The sequence below is a fragment of the Thalassophryne amazonica genome, chromosome 9 (assembly GCF_902500255.1).
Source record: "Thalassophryne amazonica chromosome 9, fThaAma1.1, whole genome shotgun sequence".
Classification (NCBI taxonomy): domain Eukaryota; kingdom Metazoa; phylum Chordata; class Actinopteri; order Batrachoidiformes; family Batrachoididae; genus Thalassophryne; species Thalassophryne amazonica.
The window spans coordinates 38,867,553-38,888,928 of record NC_047111.1 but is presented as its reverse complement, the minus strand read 5'-3'; the positions used below and the strand labels follow the sequence as shown (position 1 = coordinate 38,888,928).

At 39.3% G+C, this 21,376-nt stretch overlaps 1 protein-coding gene across 1 annotated transcript in view; it reads right to left on the bottom strand.

Annotated features, from left to right (window-relative positions):
* The window catches only part of klf5l (Kruppel-like factor 5 like), an 81,484-nt gene that overhangs the window by 22,374 nt on the left and 37,734 nt on the right, over nt 1-21,376 (bottom strand). The window contains exon 2 of the mRNA XM_034177911.1: nt 1,178-2,114. Coding sequence (XP_034033802.1) covers nt 1,178-2,114 — 937 coding nt within the window. The remainder of the gene's footprint in view (nt 1-1,177; nt 2,115-21,376) is intronic.

Genomic DNA, 21,376 nt, shown 5'->3' with positions numbered 1-21,376 from the left:
CACAAAGGGTAAGGTCCAACTTTTGAGCAAGTATTGGAGAACCACTTTCATTGAGGGTAATCAGTTCAAGTACAAGCCCACAGCCAATAAACTGAAATATTTATTCAGGGTCAGAAATCTGTGTAAATGAACTTACAAACTAATCCATTTACTGGCCAAACCACGGCAAGCAAATAAATAAATAGTGTCGCTGAATGAAATTCTGATTGTAAGCATGGCCTTAAGAGGAAAAAATGAATTTCTGACAGCGTGCACCTAAAGATAAAGATTACATTTACAGTAATTGATTACAAAGTAAAAAGTAAATTGTAAAATTACCATAAATCAAACAATTTAAAACAACTAGTCAAACTGCGTACTTTCAGCAAAAAATACAGTTTCTAAAATGTAACATTCTGTTTCACCATTTTTCCCTGTGACAGACTGGCGTCCTGTCCAGGGTGTACCCCGCCTTTTGTCCTATGATTGCTAGGATAGGCTCCAGTACCCCCGACACTAAAAGAGTTCAGCCGTTAGCAGTGGCAGACTTGGCTCTTTTAAGGCTCCATCTCAGCGTTAGTAAACAAGCAAAGGTTAACAGGCTAACCTTGGCTCAGGTGTTTTATTAAAGTCTAGAATTTGTGGACTGGTCCTTGGTTTTCATGAAGGTTTGGTGGGGTGCAGGACAGGTATTAAAATCGAGGACAGGATTATTGCTTCAGTAACAGCAAATAACAGTGGAAATAACATCACTAAGCTAGCGATACCTGCTAACAATGCTAACACCTAATTAAGATGAAAAAATTTCACCTGATGGAAATATTGGAGCACAGACTTATTCGACTGTCTGTTAATATAACTAATTGCACAACAAGCCATATAATCTCAGATATTTATAATAAAATGCCCAGAAAGAGAGAGAAAAAAAAAAAAATATATATATATATATATATATATATATATATATATATATATATATATGCACATGCTCACAAATGAGGCCATTCCATTGATAGATCTATAGATACACATTACCTTTTGGAGGTTAAAATCAGAAAAGTAAAAAAGTTTTTCCATTACGCTGTCAAGACCTGTGTTGAAAACCAGTGAAGTTATTTCCCTCAGGCAGCAGGAGCAATTAATTTAAATAAGAGTCAAACTACTGTCACTATGTGAACTGTATTTAACCTGCACCGACCTAGGAAGTCACAGAAGTGGATTCTTCGTTTTTCCAGCTCAGGGTTGTTCCGCCTGTTGTACTTGGGACCTGTCAGGACGCCCTGGCCGTGGGTCATCAGCATGGCATGATGGGACAGCCCCATTAACTTTGGCCCTCCCATGTGCTGGTATGGAGGCGGTAGGTGTGGATGATGTGGTGCTAAGGTCAGCAACTCAGCCTGACCATCTGGGCTTCCTGGCTGGGAGTTTGGAGGTGACGGAGGCAGACTGTGGGGCTGTTGCTGAGCTGGGTTAGACTGAGAAATCTGGAAGTACCCATGGCACTGTGCCAGCTGGTGGTCTGCCATCACATAGTTACCATTGGCTGTCGTCAACGCAACACTCCCGAGGTTCAGCATCGTCCTGCCACTGCTGGAGCTGCTTGGCAGCTGGCTGCTGTGGGAAAGGGTCATGGTGAGGTCGGCACTGGTGGTTATGGGCATGTGGTAGACCTGCGGCTGGGGCCCTGGTGGGCCAATCTGAAGCTCTGTTTCCAAACTCTGCTGCTGCTGGGATCCTGTGACCATGCTGACTACCCCTCCAGAGCTCATTTCTGGTTTGATGAAAACGTTATTGACCACAGGCGGCACACTGAAAACTGAGGTGAACCTTGGCAGGGCCTGGGTAGTGGTGGTGGGGATGGAGCAGGGAACCTCCTGCCCAGGCTCTGTCTTGATCTGATGGGGTGTGAGGGTCTTTGTGTTGGGACGGTAGAGGCCTGTGCGGAGGTGATTCGTGCTGGCGACGTTTATGACGTTTATGTTGAGGCTGTAAGGCGTGGCCGGTTTGTCCTCTGAGAAATACTCGTCGACCACAGATGCGCTCTCTCGTCTGTACTTCTTGTCAACAGTGTCATTGGAGGCGTTTAAAATAGGACTGCTGGTCTGGGGGAGGTACTTATCCATCTCCAGTCGAATCTAAAGGGAAAAAATAAACAGGATTATTGATGTGCACCTTAATGTAACTTCACTGCTACAGCAGACATGTGAGATGTCAAACCAAGTTAGACTTTTCTGAATATCTGCCAATTGGCTTTGTTATCTTCACTTGAGGATTTCTCAAATTCTCCGTCTTGGTTAAACTCCATAGAATCAGACTGCTGCTAATCACATGCAAGCAAATGGCATACAATTAGATTTACAAAGCAAACTGCTACACCGAGGCGTGCCCATAAAGATGTACTGTATTACATAAATTGGGGCCTATGAACCTGTTCCTTTGATTGAGGATGGTACCAGAGAGCTGCAAACGGATTGAGTCTTGCGGGACCCAACGCAAATCTGGCAGGAGCGGGCGGTCAGAACTTCGCTGCGAGTGGGAGTGGGCAGCTAAAAAAAAAAAAAAAAAATACTGCAGGAACGGAAGCAACAGGATGACTCAGTCAACAAAGGAGAATAGTGTAACATATACAGTGTCTAGACGCTACTTTCAGAGAACATCTTTAATATAACAGGAGCAGCGGTCATAACGGGAGCGAACAGGTACACATACAGAGAGACACAGACACAGCACAGCGGGCTACCGTGGCAAGACTGCATGCCCATATAGGGCACATGCATGAAACTGTCTTTAAACTAAATGAAAACAACCAAATAGTAGTGCTATTCCTGACCAGTGTGTCAAAAGACATACAGGCCAGGGAAGTGAAGCAAACAACCCCATGAATCTCTTCAATAGCCTAAATGACGTGTTTTCCCCTGTGAGATGGGTGGAGACACAAAATGAATGCATCTTGATTACTGTGTGGACGTAAGTTCTCAACGTTTTGTGGGTGCGGGTGGGACTGGACAGGCACATTGCAGGAACGGGAGTGTAACACACGTTCTGGGTGCGGGCGGTAACGGTCTGAAATTCAGCGGGAGCGGGCCGGAATGGGACGAAGAAATTACTCCCGTGTAGGGCTCTAGATAGTACAAGTTGGTTAATGCAAAGTGATAAGAAAAATCTAACGCTAGACTAACGCTAAAAGACAACAGCAGGCGTGCTGGGCAATGAGCTGCTCCTCAGCCATAACAACCATCAGGAAACAAAATATTATACGGCCATTTTCTCTCTGGTTAAACGCACATGGAGTATACTGGCTGCTCAAATATAAAAGCTGTGTATCACTGTATTGAATCCTGTCTCACCTTTGATGATGTCATTTATTGTCTCTCTTTACAAACTACTTAAATAGATGTAAATATTGCTAAAAATCTACCTTGCTGACCCCACATAAGCATGGAATTAAGACATAGAAAAAGAATAAGAATTCCTAAAAAAAAAAAAAAAAAAAAAAATCTATGTAAATCTCTCATGTCGAATTTGGGAGCATACACTAGTACCACATGTCATCACCACACTACGGAATAGTCTTGGGTCCTGGAGAACACTCACCAAAGGCAGACAAATGGTCATTCCCTACCTCTCAAAAAGGATCAGTCTATCTGATCAGTCTAAAACACGGGCAAATCCTTGACCTTCTCCAGCCACTGGAGTCCTTAACAATGAGACACCTGCGCACTGGATCATCCACAGGGAAATGTGTGAGCCAACAACACACCACTTCACAATGCAAGTCATACTCCTCACCCGAGTCTCTTTAAGTAAGTCATGATGGTTCCAGTGGTACCAAAGAGACCTGGTACCAAAGACATCCAGTTGTTGCCTTTGGTCACTGGTTACCTTTGCAGTCCAACAAGCATAGAGTAAGACAGGAAGTGCCCAGACAATAAAAACCTTCCTTCTCCTACAAAGGCATCACTATCACCAAACATCTCTGTCTAGAGGTCTCTCGGTCTCAAAGGCCGAAGACCCAAAGACATGAATGTCACTGCCAAGCTAAGTGAATGTCTCTACAAATTCAACACCACATACAGAAGCACTTCTGATGGCTTGTACACAGAGTAAAATAAAATTGCAAAGCTTTTCAAACATTTTTTTAAAAACAAGCACTGAACTGACATGAAACAAATACTATTTTATTGTGATCTGGTCCGAGATAGTCTGGATTGAGATATTCTACTAAAGGAAAAGAGGAACTGGGGTAATTACATCTGTCAAAGAGGTCATGTTTTCACCGGCATTTGTCTCTGTCTGTCCATTAGCAGCATAACTCAAAGTAATGAACAGATTCCAGTGAATTTTGGCAAGCAGATAATGTACTGGAAAATAAATTTTGAGGTGATCTGGAACATATTCTGGACCTGAGATCCAGAAGAATGTTCAGAAAATAACATTCGACTCAAAACAACGTGAGCATATGTTGATGAGATTTGGTGAGGAGACCTAGAATTCCTAGAACCCAGAAGTCCTAGAAGTTTGAAAGTTTTCTCTATCCTGTTTAACTTCTCTACACTGCCACCTTCTTATTTAAGATGTCTCTTTATTAACATGCAGAGGCCCTGACTTGAATAGACTCTAAAGTCCTTTGGACAATGAAAGAGTAATTTTGACCAAATTAAGTACATCATTAAGTATGGCATTAAGTAAGTCGTTTTTATGTATTTGGCTGAAATTGTTTACCATTCTGGGGTAAATGCGTGTAACATTGTAAACTATTCTGGTTGTACAAAATTGGTCTGTTTATTTATTTTTTGAACCCATTTTAAATTCTGTTCTTCAACATTTCCAAGTTACTGAATATGTCTTGAACTTTATATCAGTCATTAAGAAATACAAACAATATAATACTGTTTGGTAAATCTGAACAGTAAACCTTTGTCAGTTGGATCAGCAGTTATTCAGTTTCATGGTGGAGTGGAACAAAATATTTTAACATCTGAAAACTTAACAAATCCAAGATCTATTCTTTTAAAGAAAAATCATTCTCTGTGCCATTCTGTAATGAAGCCAATAACCTGCTGATACAACTGATAAAGGTTGCACTTTGCACAGTTTCTCCAGCCACAGAAGTCCCCCCCGAGTACTGACTTATCTCATAAAAAAAAAAAAAAAACTGGTGTAAAATTAAATTCAGAGTGCCAATAATTGTGTCACATAGACATTTTAAATATTTTGTTTCACTGTATGAAAATATCTTGTTTTGTTATTTAATATCGGTGCATTAAAAAAATACAAAAATCTAATTATACAAAATTAGATCATTTCTATTTATTTTTTTCAGTAAAGTTTATATCACGTACTTAAAATTCAGAGGCAGCAACAATTCTAAACAACTGCATTCAGGCCTTTTCAAGCAGTTTATTTTATTATACACACACAAAATATTATTTATATAATATTGTAATTGTATTATGAATAGCACTGGTGGGTATCTTTTTTAAATATTTCCCAGCCTTGTTTTACCATTTCCTAATATTTATTCATGGTTATTTTATATATTTTTTTATTTTCACTGTACTTACACCATACTATATTGCATACACGCTGTATACAATATAAGAACAGGGATTCATTCAGCCATATATGCAAAAATGAAATAATTAGGGATGAACCGATACCGATACCAGTATTGAGCAACAGCCAAATACCATATTCATTTACTTGTAATCATAAACTTCTCCGATACTACGACACCTGATGTCAACCTCTCAATAGGGGATTTTCATGCACTACCACGCGCCATAATATTCGGACTATAAGCCGCTACTTTTTTTTTAACAATGATGTGGCTAATTTATGGATTTTTTACAGGTTTTCATGTAATTTACTCAAGTCAAAATACATCCATCAATGCTATCCAATGATTGGCTGAAAGCTGCAGTCCTCATGCAGCGTAAATTCACACATGAAGTAAATATAAAGTGTTACCTGTTCGTTTCAGTGGAATTCGTGATCACATCCTGAAGAAAATTATCCACATAAAGCCTCCTGATTTTAGAAAACAACATCTGAAAATGCTTTAATTTCTTCTTGTGTCTGAAAAAAAGTTACTTTGTGACCCCCCCACTTTTCACCACAGTTCTGCCTTCAGATCATGGTTTCAGCAGCAGAGGTTGTCCATCAGGTGACTGAGCTGCAGCCCTTGGTGTGGCTGTCCAGGCCCATGTGAGACTGGCTCAGTCTGCTACAGGTGTAATCCGTTTGTTGGATGTCTGTGGTGCTGTCAGCGGAACCACCTCTCCCCCCAACGGGCCGCACTTTGCTGCACAAGTTGAAAGATTCACTGCGCCTCGCTAACATCTCAGTTACAACAGGCATCAGGCAATTCTGTCTGCATGTGATGAAATTATCCCATGATCCATAAAGAAAAACAAAATAATGTTAAAATTACTCCGTGGAGATGCCGTGCAACACCGTGTGTCCTTTCTCCATGTCCTGTCCACCAACAGCAATTCTTGTATATTCATCCGTGAATTGTTCTGTGAATTGTTTCTGTAATTTATGTTTGTAGCATGGCCCAAATAGAGTGTCACCCCTTTGAGTTTGGTCTGGTTGAGGTTTCTTCCTCAGATGGAGTTTTTCCCTTACCACTGTTGCTCTGTTGTGATTTGGCGCTATATAAAGGAAAATAAATTGAAATTGAAAACTGAAAATAGAGAACTGAGTAATTCTATAACTTTTTCTTGAGATTTCATCGCGTGTGCAGCCAGGATCGCATGGAGCTTGTGGTAAATGAGACGTTACTGAGGTGCTGTGACCTTTAAGACTTGTTGCGCCAAGACAGAGAACTGATGGGGAAGGAGGGGGGAGAAGACTCTGCTCCGCTAACTGATCTGACGGCACAAAGTGCTGCAGAGTGACTTTTCTTCACTAAAACACTCAGGTAAGACCTATTTACACTGTGTGTGTGTGTGTGTGTGTGTGTGTGTGTGTGTGTGTGTGTGTGTGTGTGTGTGTGTGTGTGTGTGTGTGTGTGTGTGTGTGTGAATTCACACTACATGAGGAGCGCAGCTTTCAGGAAATCAACTGACAGCATCAATTGACATATTTGTTGTTTATTTGAGAACATTTTATTTAACTTCTTACCAGGCAGCACTTTGCAATTATTTTATTTTCCTGTTTGTATAATGTTACAATAAATTGTTGGTTTAAACAACAAGAAAATTTAGGTTTTGCATTTTGTTCCCATACTGTATCGAAAATGAACCGAACTGTGACCTCAAAACCGAGGTACGTATCGAACCATGATTTTTGTGTATCGTTACACACCTAGTATTTGTGTATGTTACCAATACATATTTAATTAAAAGTTTAAAAAAAGTGTGGAGAGTGAAAGGCTGTTTAGCTCAGTGTCACACATTGTAGATAAAAACAGAAATAATGCAGAGAAGCTTCTTTTCATCAAAAAGAATCTGCCCCTCACATTTTTAAAAAGGATTTTAGTCCTCACAGACATAAAAGTAAAGTTAGTGATGGACAGTTTCAGTTCTGTTCCTGGTATTGTATATTTTGTAGTGCTGAGGTCCACAGGTTAAATTGAGATGTTTGGCAGTGTCGTGTTTTTTAAGAAACACAATGTTAAAGGACAATTTGTTGTAGTCAAAAAGTGATGTTACATGATTTAAGTGAAATGTTTGTAAATTAAAACAAAGCTAATGTTATTGGTGAGCAGTTATAGTCAAAACGTAAGCAACAACTGATGAATAAAACATGTTTTCAAACTCATAAAACTGTAATTAATTATCATTAAGCATTTGTATTGGCAGTCTGTATCGACGAGTACCAAAATGTATGTACTGTACTCGGTCTGGAAAAAAGTGTTATTGGTGCATCCCTAAAAATAATATTTTAAAAAGTTGTAGAATTTGTGCCTGAGCACAGAAATCTTATTTGTAAGAAAATGAAACAGGTATTTGTTAAGAAAGAAAAAATTATCTCACCTCACTTGATCTTAATCCGAGTGAGGTGACAAGTCAGACAAATATGCCATCTGTGCATGTACAGAGACAAAACTTTAGATGTGCACGAATGATATCGTGCAGAATCTAGATGTGCAGGATATCATGTGCAGAATCTGTCTAGTGCACAAATAAAAATGCATGTGTCTAAATACTAAAACAATAAACAAGAAAACACCTGCCTACTCAGGCACGCGTGCGCGCACACACACACACACACGCGTGCGCGCACACACACACACACACACACACACACACACACACACACACACACACACACACACACACACACACACACACACACACACACACACACACACACACACACACACACTTCCCTCCATGGGTGTGGCAGATAAGCAGCTGGATGTATAAAGTGGATGATTAAAAACAAGGCAAACCAAAACACAGGCTGAAGTAATGAGAAAGACAGCAAAACAAACACTGTCGGGTAAAAATAGACCTGCCAGACAAATGTGATCCATCCAGTGACAAGAGATACGCAGCAGTGATGAAAGATGGATAAATGAGCGGAGGGGCGAAATCAGGGAGAGAGAAGGAAAGAACAAGAACAAAAAACAGAATGAGACACACTGAAAGCTTGGTGGAAAAAAGCATACGCTGAAAAGAAAGTGAGAAGTTAATTATGAAACTGATACTGAAGTGTGAATGAGGCGGCTAATCTGATGGTGAAATCTGCAGAATGGTTTCAAAGCAACCGCTAAGGACGGTGCACAGAATCTTCCAATGGGAGAAATGTGAGCTGCAAATCCAGAATTAACAACTCGGCAGAGCCAAGAGTCACAGAAACATCCGAGTCTCGATTGTGGTTGTCCAGAGAAAGGAATGCTGCCTGCTTGTAAAATGCATTTAAGAACATGAACCAAGTACATGAGAGGATGAAGTCAACAACATAATTCTGATATACACACACACACACACACATATATACACACACACACACACACACATATATACACACACACACACACACATATATACACACACACACACACACACATATATACACACACACACACACACACATATATACACACACACACACACATATATACACACACACACACACATATATACACACACACACACACACATATATACACACACACACACACATATATACACACACACACACACATATATACACACACACACACACATATATACACACACACACACACATATATACACACACACACACACATATATACACACACACACACACACATATATACACACACACACACACATATATACACACACACACACATACACATATATACACACACACACACATACACATATATACACACACACACACACACATATATACACACACACACACATACACATATATACACACACACACACATACACATATATACACACACACACACATACACATATATACACACACACACACACATACACATACATACACACAGTTCCAATCCAATACTTGTATTTTTCTAGATATTGCACTTGCACAGAGCACATTGCAGATATCAATCTAGTGAAAATGCTTGACAATTTAACAGCTGTGCCATGCATTTGGGGGGAGGGGGGCACCTGCAATCCAAGCTGCTCCTTGATTATTTTGAATTAACTTTTTTTTTCAGTTCCATTTCTTGCAGAATTTTAGTAGTAAAACTGGGAAAAACACAGAAAAATATTGAACAATTTTTTTAGTTGCAAAAAAAGTATTAATTGACTAATAATGCAAAACAATAAAAAAAAAAAAATCAAAACATATTAAAAAAAACCTCAACACTGATAGTTTTAGCACAATCATAGAGCACTTCCCAAAGATTTTCAGTGGCACTGAGTTGATATCACTTTCCTGGAAAAAGGTTGAACCTTCTTTACTCTGTGGAAGATGCATCACGATCCTGACACACCATCACCACCAAAATAATGTTCAACTGATGGAATCTGAGAAGTGTCCAAAATGTCAATGAAGACATGCAACCCCGTCTCATAAATGAGTGGGTAAATCTGCTTATTTTCTTCAGGCAGCTGCTTTTATACGTTCCATTACAACCATACCAGACTAAAGTTCCAGCATCAGTGACTTGGCTAATGCAGATGTGGGATTCATCACTGAATATCATCCATTTGTAGTTTCCTCAACACATGGTTTTTTCCTCTACATGATCTTGGGGGTGGGTGGAAAATACATGCCATCAATTAAATCTCATATATTGGAAATATGTTTTAATGAAGCCAGAATGCTGAGCAGTAAAACAAGTGTTGCTTTACGTCATATCTCTCATTTGTCTGCATGCTGAGTGGAGATGGCGTAATTTTTGCTAAGAGTTATAAATGCACAAACAGTACGCATACAGTCAGCGAGTGTGTGCATTGACGTACATTTGGTCTTGCACTCAAAGCAAACAGATTCATTGTTCATGCCTGCTCCATCTTGTCATCAGTGCAATCTGAGGACTTGGTGAAATTGAAGTCTTGGGGTATTTACTGTAGAAAAAAGAATACAAAAAACAGCCTCTCTGTTTCCAGTCCCCTGAAGGCTCCTGTGTGGCTTTCAGGATGCGACACAAACAGGCCCTGTGCTGTAACCCTTGGGTGCCCTTGGCCTCGTCACCTACCGACTGTTCTCTCCAGCTGTCAGCCAGTTCACTCTGATTTATCCCAATCTTTTCCCAGTACGGACACACCACGTTTCAGCCTCTTACGAGTCACATAATGTCGTGAGAAGGTTGACGACCACTTCCTGATTTCCTATATTTGTACCGCCGCTAGCTGACAGAAGAGAGCTGATGTTACATGACCAACTGCTTGTCCGTTTGCGGGTTGATAAAACATTTCAAAAAGTTTGAAATCTCTCTTCAAATATTTCTTGGTTGATCTTGCTGTTTCAACTTCTGAGTCTTGTTCAGTGGTGGTCATGTTTCAGCCTTCCTGAGAGGGCCATTCCACAGAGTGCAATCCCTTCCCATTTAATCCCAAATGACAAATCATGGAACGTTTTGAAGCATCACAGTAATTTCTTGATCCATCTTTGTCAATCTTGCACAAACATTGCGTATGTAGTAGTTGCAACCATCATCGGCACCAGATTTGAAATCAGAATCTAATTTTAAAACTGTTCAAAAAAATTTATTCGATTCTCGAACTCGTTGATAGGACATTGTAATGTCTGGGTGTTTGTAGTCTTAACAGCTTCAATCATGTTGGAACTTCTTAAAACAAGGTATTCTTAGTAACTACAGTTTGAAACTCCATTGGGAAATCTGAAGCCAAATATTGTTTGTTGTGGTTCTGGCTGAGGGTGCAGCTCCTTTTTTTTTTCCTGCAAGTTGCCAGGTCTGCACTTTACAAGCCAGCCTGTTAGGAGGAACCGTATTTTGTCCCATTTTGCACTTTTTTGGATCATGGGCAATTGTAGTAGTGGTTGCTCCTAGTGTGTGGATTGTGTCTAACTATAATTAGGATGGACTGAATGCAGAGGACAAATTTTGTTGTATGTATGTACAATGGCAAATAAAGGAAATGATTAATATTAGTTGTAGAATGGCACCCTGTGGAATAGGGGTATTACCTTGGCTATGTCTCTGAACATTGAACACCTCGTACTACTGGACACTCCAGGTAGGTTGCAGTTATGGAATATGGTGGCACTGGAGGATAATGGGTTCCTGGTAGCATCTCATTTAATTCTTCTCAAGTCTTTTGCAGTTAAGTCTTTTCTTGTCCACACATTTCTTTTGACCCTGTTGACTATTTGCAACAAAACGTGATTGTTCGTTTGTCACGCCTCAATAGCTTAACTATTTCAAGAGTACTGCATCCCTCTGAAAGACATTTTACAATTTATGACTTAAGTATCTGTCAAATATCCTTTTTGTCCCATTTTGCCTGAGGTAAAGAAGCGGCTGAATAACTATGTACATCTCCATATAGGGTGCTAATCACTTTCGGTCACGCCCTCCATCACCTGAGAATGCTTAAAACTCATCAGCATTCAGGTTCATCTAGCTTGGAGTTGGAAAATATGTATAAAATATAAGGTCAGAAAACTCACCTGCCTAATCATTGTGCACACAGCAGACCGTAAGTTACTGAAAAATATGAAGAGCCATTTCAATTTCCACACACTTACATGGGTTGGACCAGTATCTGTGGTTGATAGAGATTTCCTGATCATGTGTTTTAGGGTTTTTTTTTGTTTGTTTGTTTAAACCACCAATCCCAATCAGAGTCATTTAATATCTGCCGATACGAGTCCTGATCCGATATCTGTATTTTTCTAGATATTGCACTTGCACAGAGCACATTGTAAGCACATTAAAGTCAATCCAATGTAAATGCTTGTGGCTGGCAGGCCGTTCCTCATTAAAGTGAGTCACAGTGGCATCTGTCAGGGCAGCAGTGATGAGTGAAGTGCTGCCAAACTACATATAAAGATTGAGACAATCACAAAGAAAGCAACAGCTCAAGTCTTACAAAGAATTCTCCTATGGAGACCAGCTAAAAAGACTGGTGATTTAAAATCTGACAAAACACAGTTATGTACACCGCAAAATATATACATAAATAAAATGGCAACAACAAAGACAGACATAAAGTTTCTTTAACAAGCAATTCAGATTGTAACCACTAAAGACCTCACAGACTTCAGACCCAACCTCTTGTGCCGAGGTTACTCTGAAAGGGTTTTTAAAATCACAACACTAAATGTAGTTCCTGCAGGTGTGCCATGAGAGGTCATTTTAAAAAAAGTCTTTGATTTTCAATTTTGTAATAAGAATTAGCTCAAAAATATTTGACTGTGGGCAGCGCAGTTGATTAGTAGTTGGCACTGTTGCCTCACATAGAAGATCACCCTGTGTTTCTATACAGGTGCTTCAGTTTTCTCCCACCTCCAAAGACATGCAGGTTAGGTGATTTGGTGACTCGAAACTGACCAAAATTGTAAATGAGGCTGTCTCTGTGGGTCGGCTCTGCAAGAAGATTGGTAGTCTATCCAGGGTGTACCATGCCTTGTGCCAATGATAGGCTCCAGCACCCTGTGACTTAACTGGAACAAGTGGTTTTACAAAATGAATAGATGAATATTTGCTTTTTTAAAATTGCAATTGGAAGTAAACAAAGGATAATCTCAACAAAGGTTGATATTTCTGAGCAATCTGTGATTTTAATAACTACATTTACATGGAGAAATCCAACACACTGTTACATTTGGCTCCAGTTATCCTCATGTCAACTTCAGGTCTTATCCAATTAACTCCGGTACATTATGGATGTTAACTGTCCCTTCCCAAATTAATACATGCATCAGTTGTTTTTCAGGTGTTCTATGGTTTCAGTTCAGCCTAAATAAGTAAATAATGCACACACCATAATTTGAACACAATTATAACATGACTTGTCCAATTCCAAGACGTGTACTGTAGTTGACATTTATAGCTGTGCTGCATGCCTATACAGGGCTGATGTACACCCATCTGACAAGGAAACTTTCAACAACAAAATCATCAAAGCCTGATATTAAGATAGATACATATGACTACAACTCTATAAAATAACTGAGTGAAGAAAAAAAAATATTGAAATGACCGAACTGACTGGCTTTTATATTTATTGTGTCACATGTCTAACTGATTTGCATAGATGAGGGCTGGTCGGGTTGGAGTGTCGCCTTCGATTGCAACCAGTCCCTCAGGGAGCAATGAGGACATTTTGGTGTCACTTTTCAGGAGTTATTGACTATATATTGCTATTGTAAATAATTTAAAATGAGTCCATGTCCAAAGCAAGCACTTCTTTCTCATTTTCCAATCACAGAAATTAGAAGCTTTACAGACGTCAAGAAGTGGATACAATTTTTGCTTTACCATCCACATATTATCAACCTCAAAGAACACGTTAAGTAATTTAATACATTATCAGCTTAGATCATTAAGGAAGTGCATTGGCATTTGTGTTGCTTATCCTCTGAGATTTCCTCAAGTCTGTTGCAAGAAAGAAAAAACCCATGAAAATGTCCCGGGTTTTTTTTATGTGGCAGTCAGAGAAATAAATCTGAAGATATGGAGTCTGAAGAATATCTTAAAGTGCAGACTGAGTCAGTTAATAATTGGAGAACATGTATAACTGCTCTGCTATGAATCCTACCTGATAAGAAAGAGTCTCTTATCAGCTCAGTCCAGATTTATGGGCTGCAGCGGGAGTTCCCACACTTCCGGGCTACCTAACATTCCCCCAAATATGTAGGACCATACCTTGACAGCAGATGCAGGAGTGTTGCAGAATGATACAAATACTTGGGGTGTGCCCAAACTTGCAATTGAGAAGGCACATAAATTTGTGTGCAAACCAACCGCAATAGTACTAAAATGAAGTGTACAAGGCAAACAGAGGTGCGACTGTGAAAACACAACTGAAAGATTTTCTGGTGAATTAGCAGATTACTGACAACATGCAAGCTCAGCAGCAGGCAGCAGCCACCAAAGCTCCCTGAGGTGAAGGAGTGAAGGAGTAAGGTTGAGTTTTGCATTTTTCTACAAGTGTTTGCTTTTATTTTATTGAATGTTTGTTTTCAATTTACTTTCATCAAGTATGTTGTGGCATATAATGTTTTTGTGCACACAGTCACGTAAGACATTATGTTCCAAAAGTGTCATTACATGCAATTACCTGCAATGGTAACTTCATGTGCCAAAAACATGCTGCAACAGCTGTGTGTGTATGTGAGAGAGACAGAACAACATCACTCCACATCACAGACACAAACATCAAATGTGCAAGTTAATGAGGTGGAACAGTTTCGAACATAGCTGTCTATATATATCTATATCTATAGATAGATAGATAGAGAGAGAGAATACTGTGGTAGTATCACAGTGCTGAGGTGTTTTATCGCCTTAACAAGTCCAAAAGAACAAAGATCAGAGATGGAGACATCTCTGGTTGAAGTCCAGCTTTTCACAGTCTCATAGCCAAAAACATTCAACACTTAATGTTTTTAAATCTCAAATTGATTTCTAATATCCTCAAAATGCATCAAACTGCAACCAGCCTCACACTGAACACTGCAGACGTTATTTTAACATGGGAGAAATCTACTTCGATAGGCCCTTTTTCCACATTAATTTTGAAACGAATGGCTCCACGTACCCACTAATGTCTGTTTATAGCACTTAAGAGTATCTCTGATTTACCATGGGGGGGAAAAAATCAAAATACTGATGTCAGGAACCCACAGTCCACTTTCTGTGAATCAATAAAGCAGAATTCATGTCAATGTCAGAGCAAAATGAAACCTTTGAGACTGCAGTGACTTTTTTGGGCACTGCTTTCAACATAGATATGAAGCCATACCAAGCGAGGATCTCGTAGTTAAATGTTTTGTTAACTGTAGGGATGTTGTAAAGCGAGCCATAACATTTATTTGAAAAAGCTACACAAATGAAATGTATAAATGTTTAAAAAAAACAAATCCTGTTATATAGCAGAGTGCCACCATCGCTTTCTTACCCTGCGTATCAACGAAGAGGTGATAGAGTACTGTGTGCACTGGGGTGTGTGTTTGTATGCAAGATCATTCAAAAACAACTAGACCTGGTGTGAATATTACTTGGATAAATATGTAGAGGTGATTAGAGTTTGGTCAAAGGTCAAGGAAAACATTGTCAATTAAAAAAACAAAACAAAAAAAAAACCCTTTTTGTCAATATCAATAATCAAGAAGCCTCGATGTATGAATGAAAGCATATATCCATCAGCAGAATGTTTGCGCTCATTAAAAAAAATTATGAATACTTAATCAAACCACTAACAAGGTTAACGAATCTTTCAATTGAACAAAATTCTTTTCCAGATAAAATGAAAATTGCAGTAATAATTCCTATACACAAATATGGTAATAAACAAGAAATGGAAAATTATAGACCGATTAGCATTCTTCCAATATTTTCCAAAATCATAGAAAAGGTAGTGTCCAGGCAAATAATTGACCATCTAGAATCAAATGCGTTGTTACATCCTATGCAGTTTGGTTTTAGAAAGTACCATTCTACAGATACAGCCTGTAGCTATCTCTTGGAAAACAAAAAATCAAATTTAGACAAAGGAGGAGTTGTTGGAGCAATTTTCTTAGACTTACGCAGAGCGTTCGATACTGTAAATCATGAACTTCTCTATTCAAAATTACAAAGATTCAAACTATCAGAAAACACAATAAGTTGGATAAAATCTTATTTATCAGGGCGCAATCAATGTGTCAGAATGAATAATGTAGTATCTGAGATAAAACTGTGCAATATAGGTTTACCACGAGGGTCAATTTTGGGGCAGGCATTATTTTCTTTATATATAGATGATTTACCTTCAGTATGTGACAATGTGAGCATACAAATGTACACAGATGATACAATAATATACACACATGGAACAAATATGACTGAGGTTGTGAGCAAATTAACTATAGCCATGGGAAGAGTTTCTACGTGGCTTCAGGAATGCTGTCTAACATTAAACTTGGAAAAAACAGCAGCCATGTATTTTACTATTAAGAATAAAACAACAGTATATCCAAATATTATTATCAATGATCAAATTATAAAAAATGTAACTGAGTTCAAATATTTAGGGCTTACATTAGATTCAACTCTCAGTTTTAAGAAGCATATAAAAAAGATCTCAAACACTTTGAAATTTAATTTAGTTACTTTTAAAAGCATAAGAAACACATTAACAACAGAGGCTGCAAAATGCTTTCTAAATGCAATGATAATACCTCATTTTTCTTACTGTATAACAAGTTGGGCTCAAGCAAATCTAACAGCGTTAAGACCTTTGGAGTCCCTGTATAAAAGGGCTCTTAAAATCCTTGATCAAAAAAGTATTCAATATCATCATTGTCATATTTTGAGCAAATATGCTATGCTCAGCTTTGAAAATTTTATCTTTTTCCATGAGGTTCAAATGGTATACAAAATAGTTAATAATCAAGCCCCGCCACCTCTCAAGAACTTCATTCACCTGTCCTCTGATACAACAACAAGGGTAACAAGAGCAACCACTCAGAGGCAGTGTACCATTCCCAAATGTAAGACTGCATTTGCACAATCGACATTTTCTTACAGAGCCACAAAGAAGTGGAATATATTATCAGAAGAAATAAAGACACAACCAGACTTTAAGACATTTTCTGTAAAGGTAAAATCATGGCTTCTTCAAAACCAAAGATGTAGGCACTAAATATATAGCACTGCTAAAGGTAACACTGAACATGTGTAATAAGTATTCTGATTCTATATAGAAATTGAGAGATTAACTGTATGAAGGGTGAATATTTTTTACAAGTGTTTTGATATTGTACAATAATTGAGAGGATTAGATGAATTTATGAATGTCTTGACAATTTTGATGTTTTGATGCTGCATGTTATGAGTGACAGGGATGAATTATGAATGGTTGTTTTAAATGTTTTGATATGGCACAGTATTTTAGAAATGAATGACGTAAGAATGAATTTAATATTATATATTTTATGAATTTAGTATTATATATTCTGTAGGTTTGTTTGTGATGTATTTAATAGCCCTATGTGTATCCCCCTGACCCTCAAGGACTACAGATGGAAATTAGCTGTTGCAGCTACAATCTGGTACAAACATCTCTGCTTGATGAGCATAATGTAATTGTATGTTGTCCTTGTACAAATAAATGGAAGTAGATTGATTGATATGACTTCATAATAAATTCACACAGAAGTCATATGATGCAGTTACAGAGAGCCAGAACCACCATGACATGCATATCTATATTTAGTTGTAGATTTATATTGTCATGTGTAGCGCACGCAGGGTCTGATGTGCTAGACTGTTGCTCATATAAACCAGTGGCATGCTTATTTTCAACAAGGCTTGACTTGTTCTTGGTTGATGAGCATTTCTTTGTTTTGTTTTCAGTTTCTACAGATGAAGTAAGACTAAAACTTGATCTTATTTTGAGCTTTCGCAGTTGAGCTTTGAGACCACAGACTTCAGCAGACAGCAGAACATGTCTGCAGACAGCATGTGGTGTCTGGTGCAGATATGCAGCTGAGAATGATGGGTAAAGATCAGCAGACCAAACAATCCAATTATAAAAAAACATGAGTCATAACTGGGTAGCACGGTGGCTTAGTGTTTAGCACTGTTGCCTCACAGTAAGAAGGTCATGGGATTGCTTCCTAAGTGGGGTTTTTCTGTGAGGAGTTTCCATGTTCTCCCCGTGTTTCCGTGGGTTCCCTTTGGGTGCTCCGGCTTCCTCCCACAACCAAAGACAAGCAAGCGAGATGAATTGAGAACTTTAAATTGACCGCAAGTGTGCTTGCAGGTGTGAATGCGATAGACTGGCCCACTGTCCAGGGTGTGCCCCACCTCACACCCTGTGACTGCTGGGATATGCTCCCCCGACACCCTTAATTGGAGTAAGCAAGTATAGAAAATTAATGGATGAATGAACCTAAAGCGGTACACACATAAACACATAGGATTTTCTGCACACTGGGCTCATTTTTCTTAAAAACAACAAAAAACTTAAAAAAATAAAAGTCCCGATATAGGGACAATTTATTGCAGGTCTCATTCTGACCACTGGACAGATTTAATCTGCACAAAGCCTGTAAGAAGAAGTAAGAAAATGCTTTACATGTTTCTGGTTCCATCTTGTACAGAGGTTGCTCGTCAATCTGGGGAGCGTTTCAGTGCACGCTGCTACTTAAGCAGTGGAAAATACCTGAGCAGAGAAGGCTCTGCGCACAAAAAGGTCGGGTTTATCATCATCATTGGCGTCCACATATGACATCAACCAATCAGAGGTGCCAAAGTGCTCTTCCCTAACTCAAGTGTGCCAGGCACACAGAGCTGTGGTACCATCAACAAAGGCAAGTGAAAGGATTACTGCGTTGTTAAAGGATTAATCAACTGTGGCCTGTGGCAAAGGAATGATATTTTGCCAATCACCGGCTCGCGATTCAGCTATATATGATCAGATGAGAATAAGATGGCTGCACCCGTGTCTTATTCATGGTAGTAAAAATTAAGATTTGTATTAACAATAATCCTTAGTCATTTTTCAGTAACGTATGGCCTCTGAAAATGGAGGGACTGTGTACGAGGGCTGTCAATAAAGTAACGGTCCTTTTTATTTTTTTCCAAAAACTATATGGATTTCATTCATATGTTTTTACGTCAGACATGCTTGAACCCTCGTGCGCATGCGTGAGTTTTTCCACGCCTGTCGGTGACGTCATTCGCCTGTGAGCACTCCTTGTGGGAGGAGTCGTCCAGCCCCTCGTCGGAATTCCTTTGTCTGAGAAGTTGCTGAGAGACTGGCGCTTTGTTTGATCAAAATTTTTTCTAAACCTGTGAGACACATCGAAGTGGACACGGTTCGAAAAATTAAGCTGGTTTTCAGTGAAAATTTTAACGGCTGATGAGAGATTTTGAGGTGATTCTGTCGCTTTAAGGACTTCCCACGGTGCGAGACGTCGCTCAGCGCTCTCAGCCACCGTCGTCAGCCTGTTCAAGCTGAAAACCTCCACATTTCAGGTTCTATTGATCCAGGACGTCGTGAGAGAACAGAGAAGTTTCAGAAGAAGTCGGTTTCAGCATTTTATCCGGATATTCCACTGTTAAAGGAGATTTTTTTAATGAAAGACGTGCGGACGGGTCCGCGCGTCGGGACGCAGCCGCCGCGACGCTCCGCCACAGGAAAAACACCTCTGTTGGAAGCCTTAAGGACAAGTTGGAACATGTCCTGCTGTTAAACAATTTCTCATATACTCACTCCACTGAAAGCCATCAAATGCCGCCTGGATTTTACAAATGGTTACCGCCGCACCGCGTCGTTAAAATTTTCACTGAAAACCAGCTTAATTTTTCGAACAGTGTCCACTTCGATGTGTCTCACAGGTTTAGAAAAAATTTTGATCAAACAAAGCGCCAGTCTCTCAGCAACTTCTCAGACAAAGGAATTCCGACGAGGGGCTGGACGACTCCTCCCACAAGGAGTGCTCACAGGCGAATGACGTCACCTACAGGCGTGGAAAAACTCACGCATGCGCACGAGGGTTCAACATGTCTGAGGTAAAAACATATGAATGAAATCCATATAGTTTTTGAAAAAAATAAAAAGGACCTATACTTTATGGACAGACCTCGTATAAAATGGCTGTAATTCCTAAGTTGCTAATTTGATATTTTTGCTAAACCCCTTGAATTAAACCTGAAAGTCTACACAACAAGCACATCTAGACTTTCATTTCAACTTCATTGTGGTGGTGTACAAGCAAAATAAATAAATTAAAAAAGTTTCACCGTCCAAATGTTACTGTATGCATCTGACTATTTATGTAATTAACAACGATACAGACAAGTGGAGCAAATCCTCATATTATAACAACTGTAACCAAATTATTTTTACAATTACTCTTCCAAATTAAAAACAATAAAAATGTTTTTTTTTCTGCAGACTGACCATTTGCAGCTCAAGATTGTGGTGGAGGGTGGACTTTTTTCTGGTTCCGGAGCACAGCGGTGTTCTGCTGTATCTGTTAGCTGTTTGAACTGAGCTGTTTGAGTTCTTTGAATTAACAGTCTTTTTCAAGACTTTTTTACTTTTTTTTAACTTTTTCACCGTGCTCCAACGCCTAAAGAAGACCTCTAACGGTCGAAGCATCGCGACGGAGCTCTTTTATCAGCTAACCTTCATCAGCGTTGCCAAGCTAACTAGCTTGCTAACGCTTTCGTTTTTATTTTTATTTTATTTTTTAGCACTGTTGTCGTGCTGCTCCACAGCCTGCCTAGTGGATTTTTATTTTATTTTAGCACTGTTGTCGTGCGTTACCTGTGCTGCTCCACAGCCTGTCCAGTGGATTTTTATTTATTTTTTACCACTGTTGTCGTGCGTTACCTGTGCTGCTCCGCAGCCTGTCCAGTGGATTTTTATTTTATTTTTAGCACTGTTGTCGTGCGTTACCTGTGCTGCTCCGCAGCCTGTCCAGTGGATTTTTATTTTATTTTTTAGCACTGTTGTCGTGCGTTACCTGTGCTGTTCCGCAGCCTGTCCAGTGGATTTTTATTTTATTTTTAGCACTGTTGTCGTGCGTTACCTGTGCTGTTCCGCAGCCTGTCCAGTGGATTTTTATTTTATTTTTTACCACTGTTGTCGTGCGTTACCTGTGCTGCTCCGCAGCCTGTCCAGTGGATTTTGATTTTGATTTTATTTTTTTGGGCGCTGTTGTCGTGCGTTACCTGTGCTGCTCCGCAGCCTGTCTAGTGGATTTTTATTTTTTTGGGCGCTGTTGTCGTGCGTTACCTGTGCTGCTCCGCAGCCTGTCTAGTGGATTTTTATTTTGTTTTAGC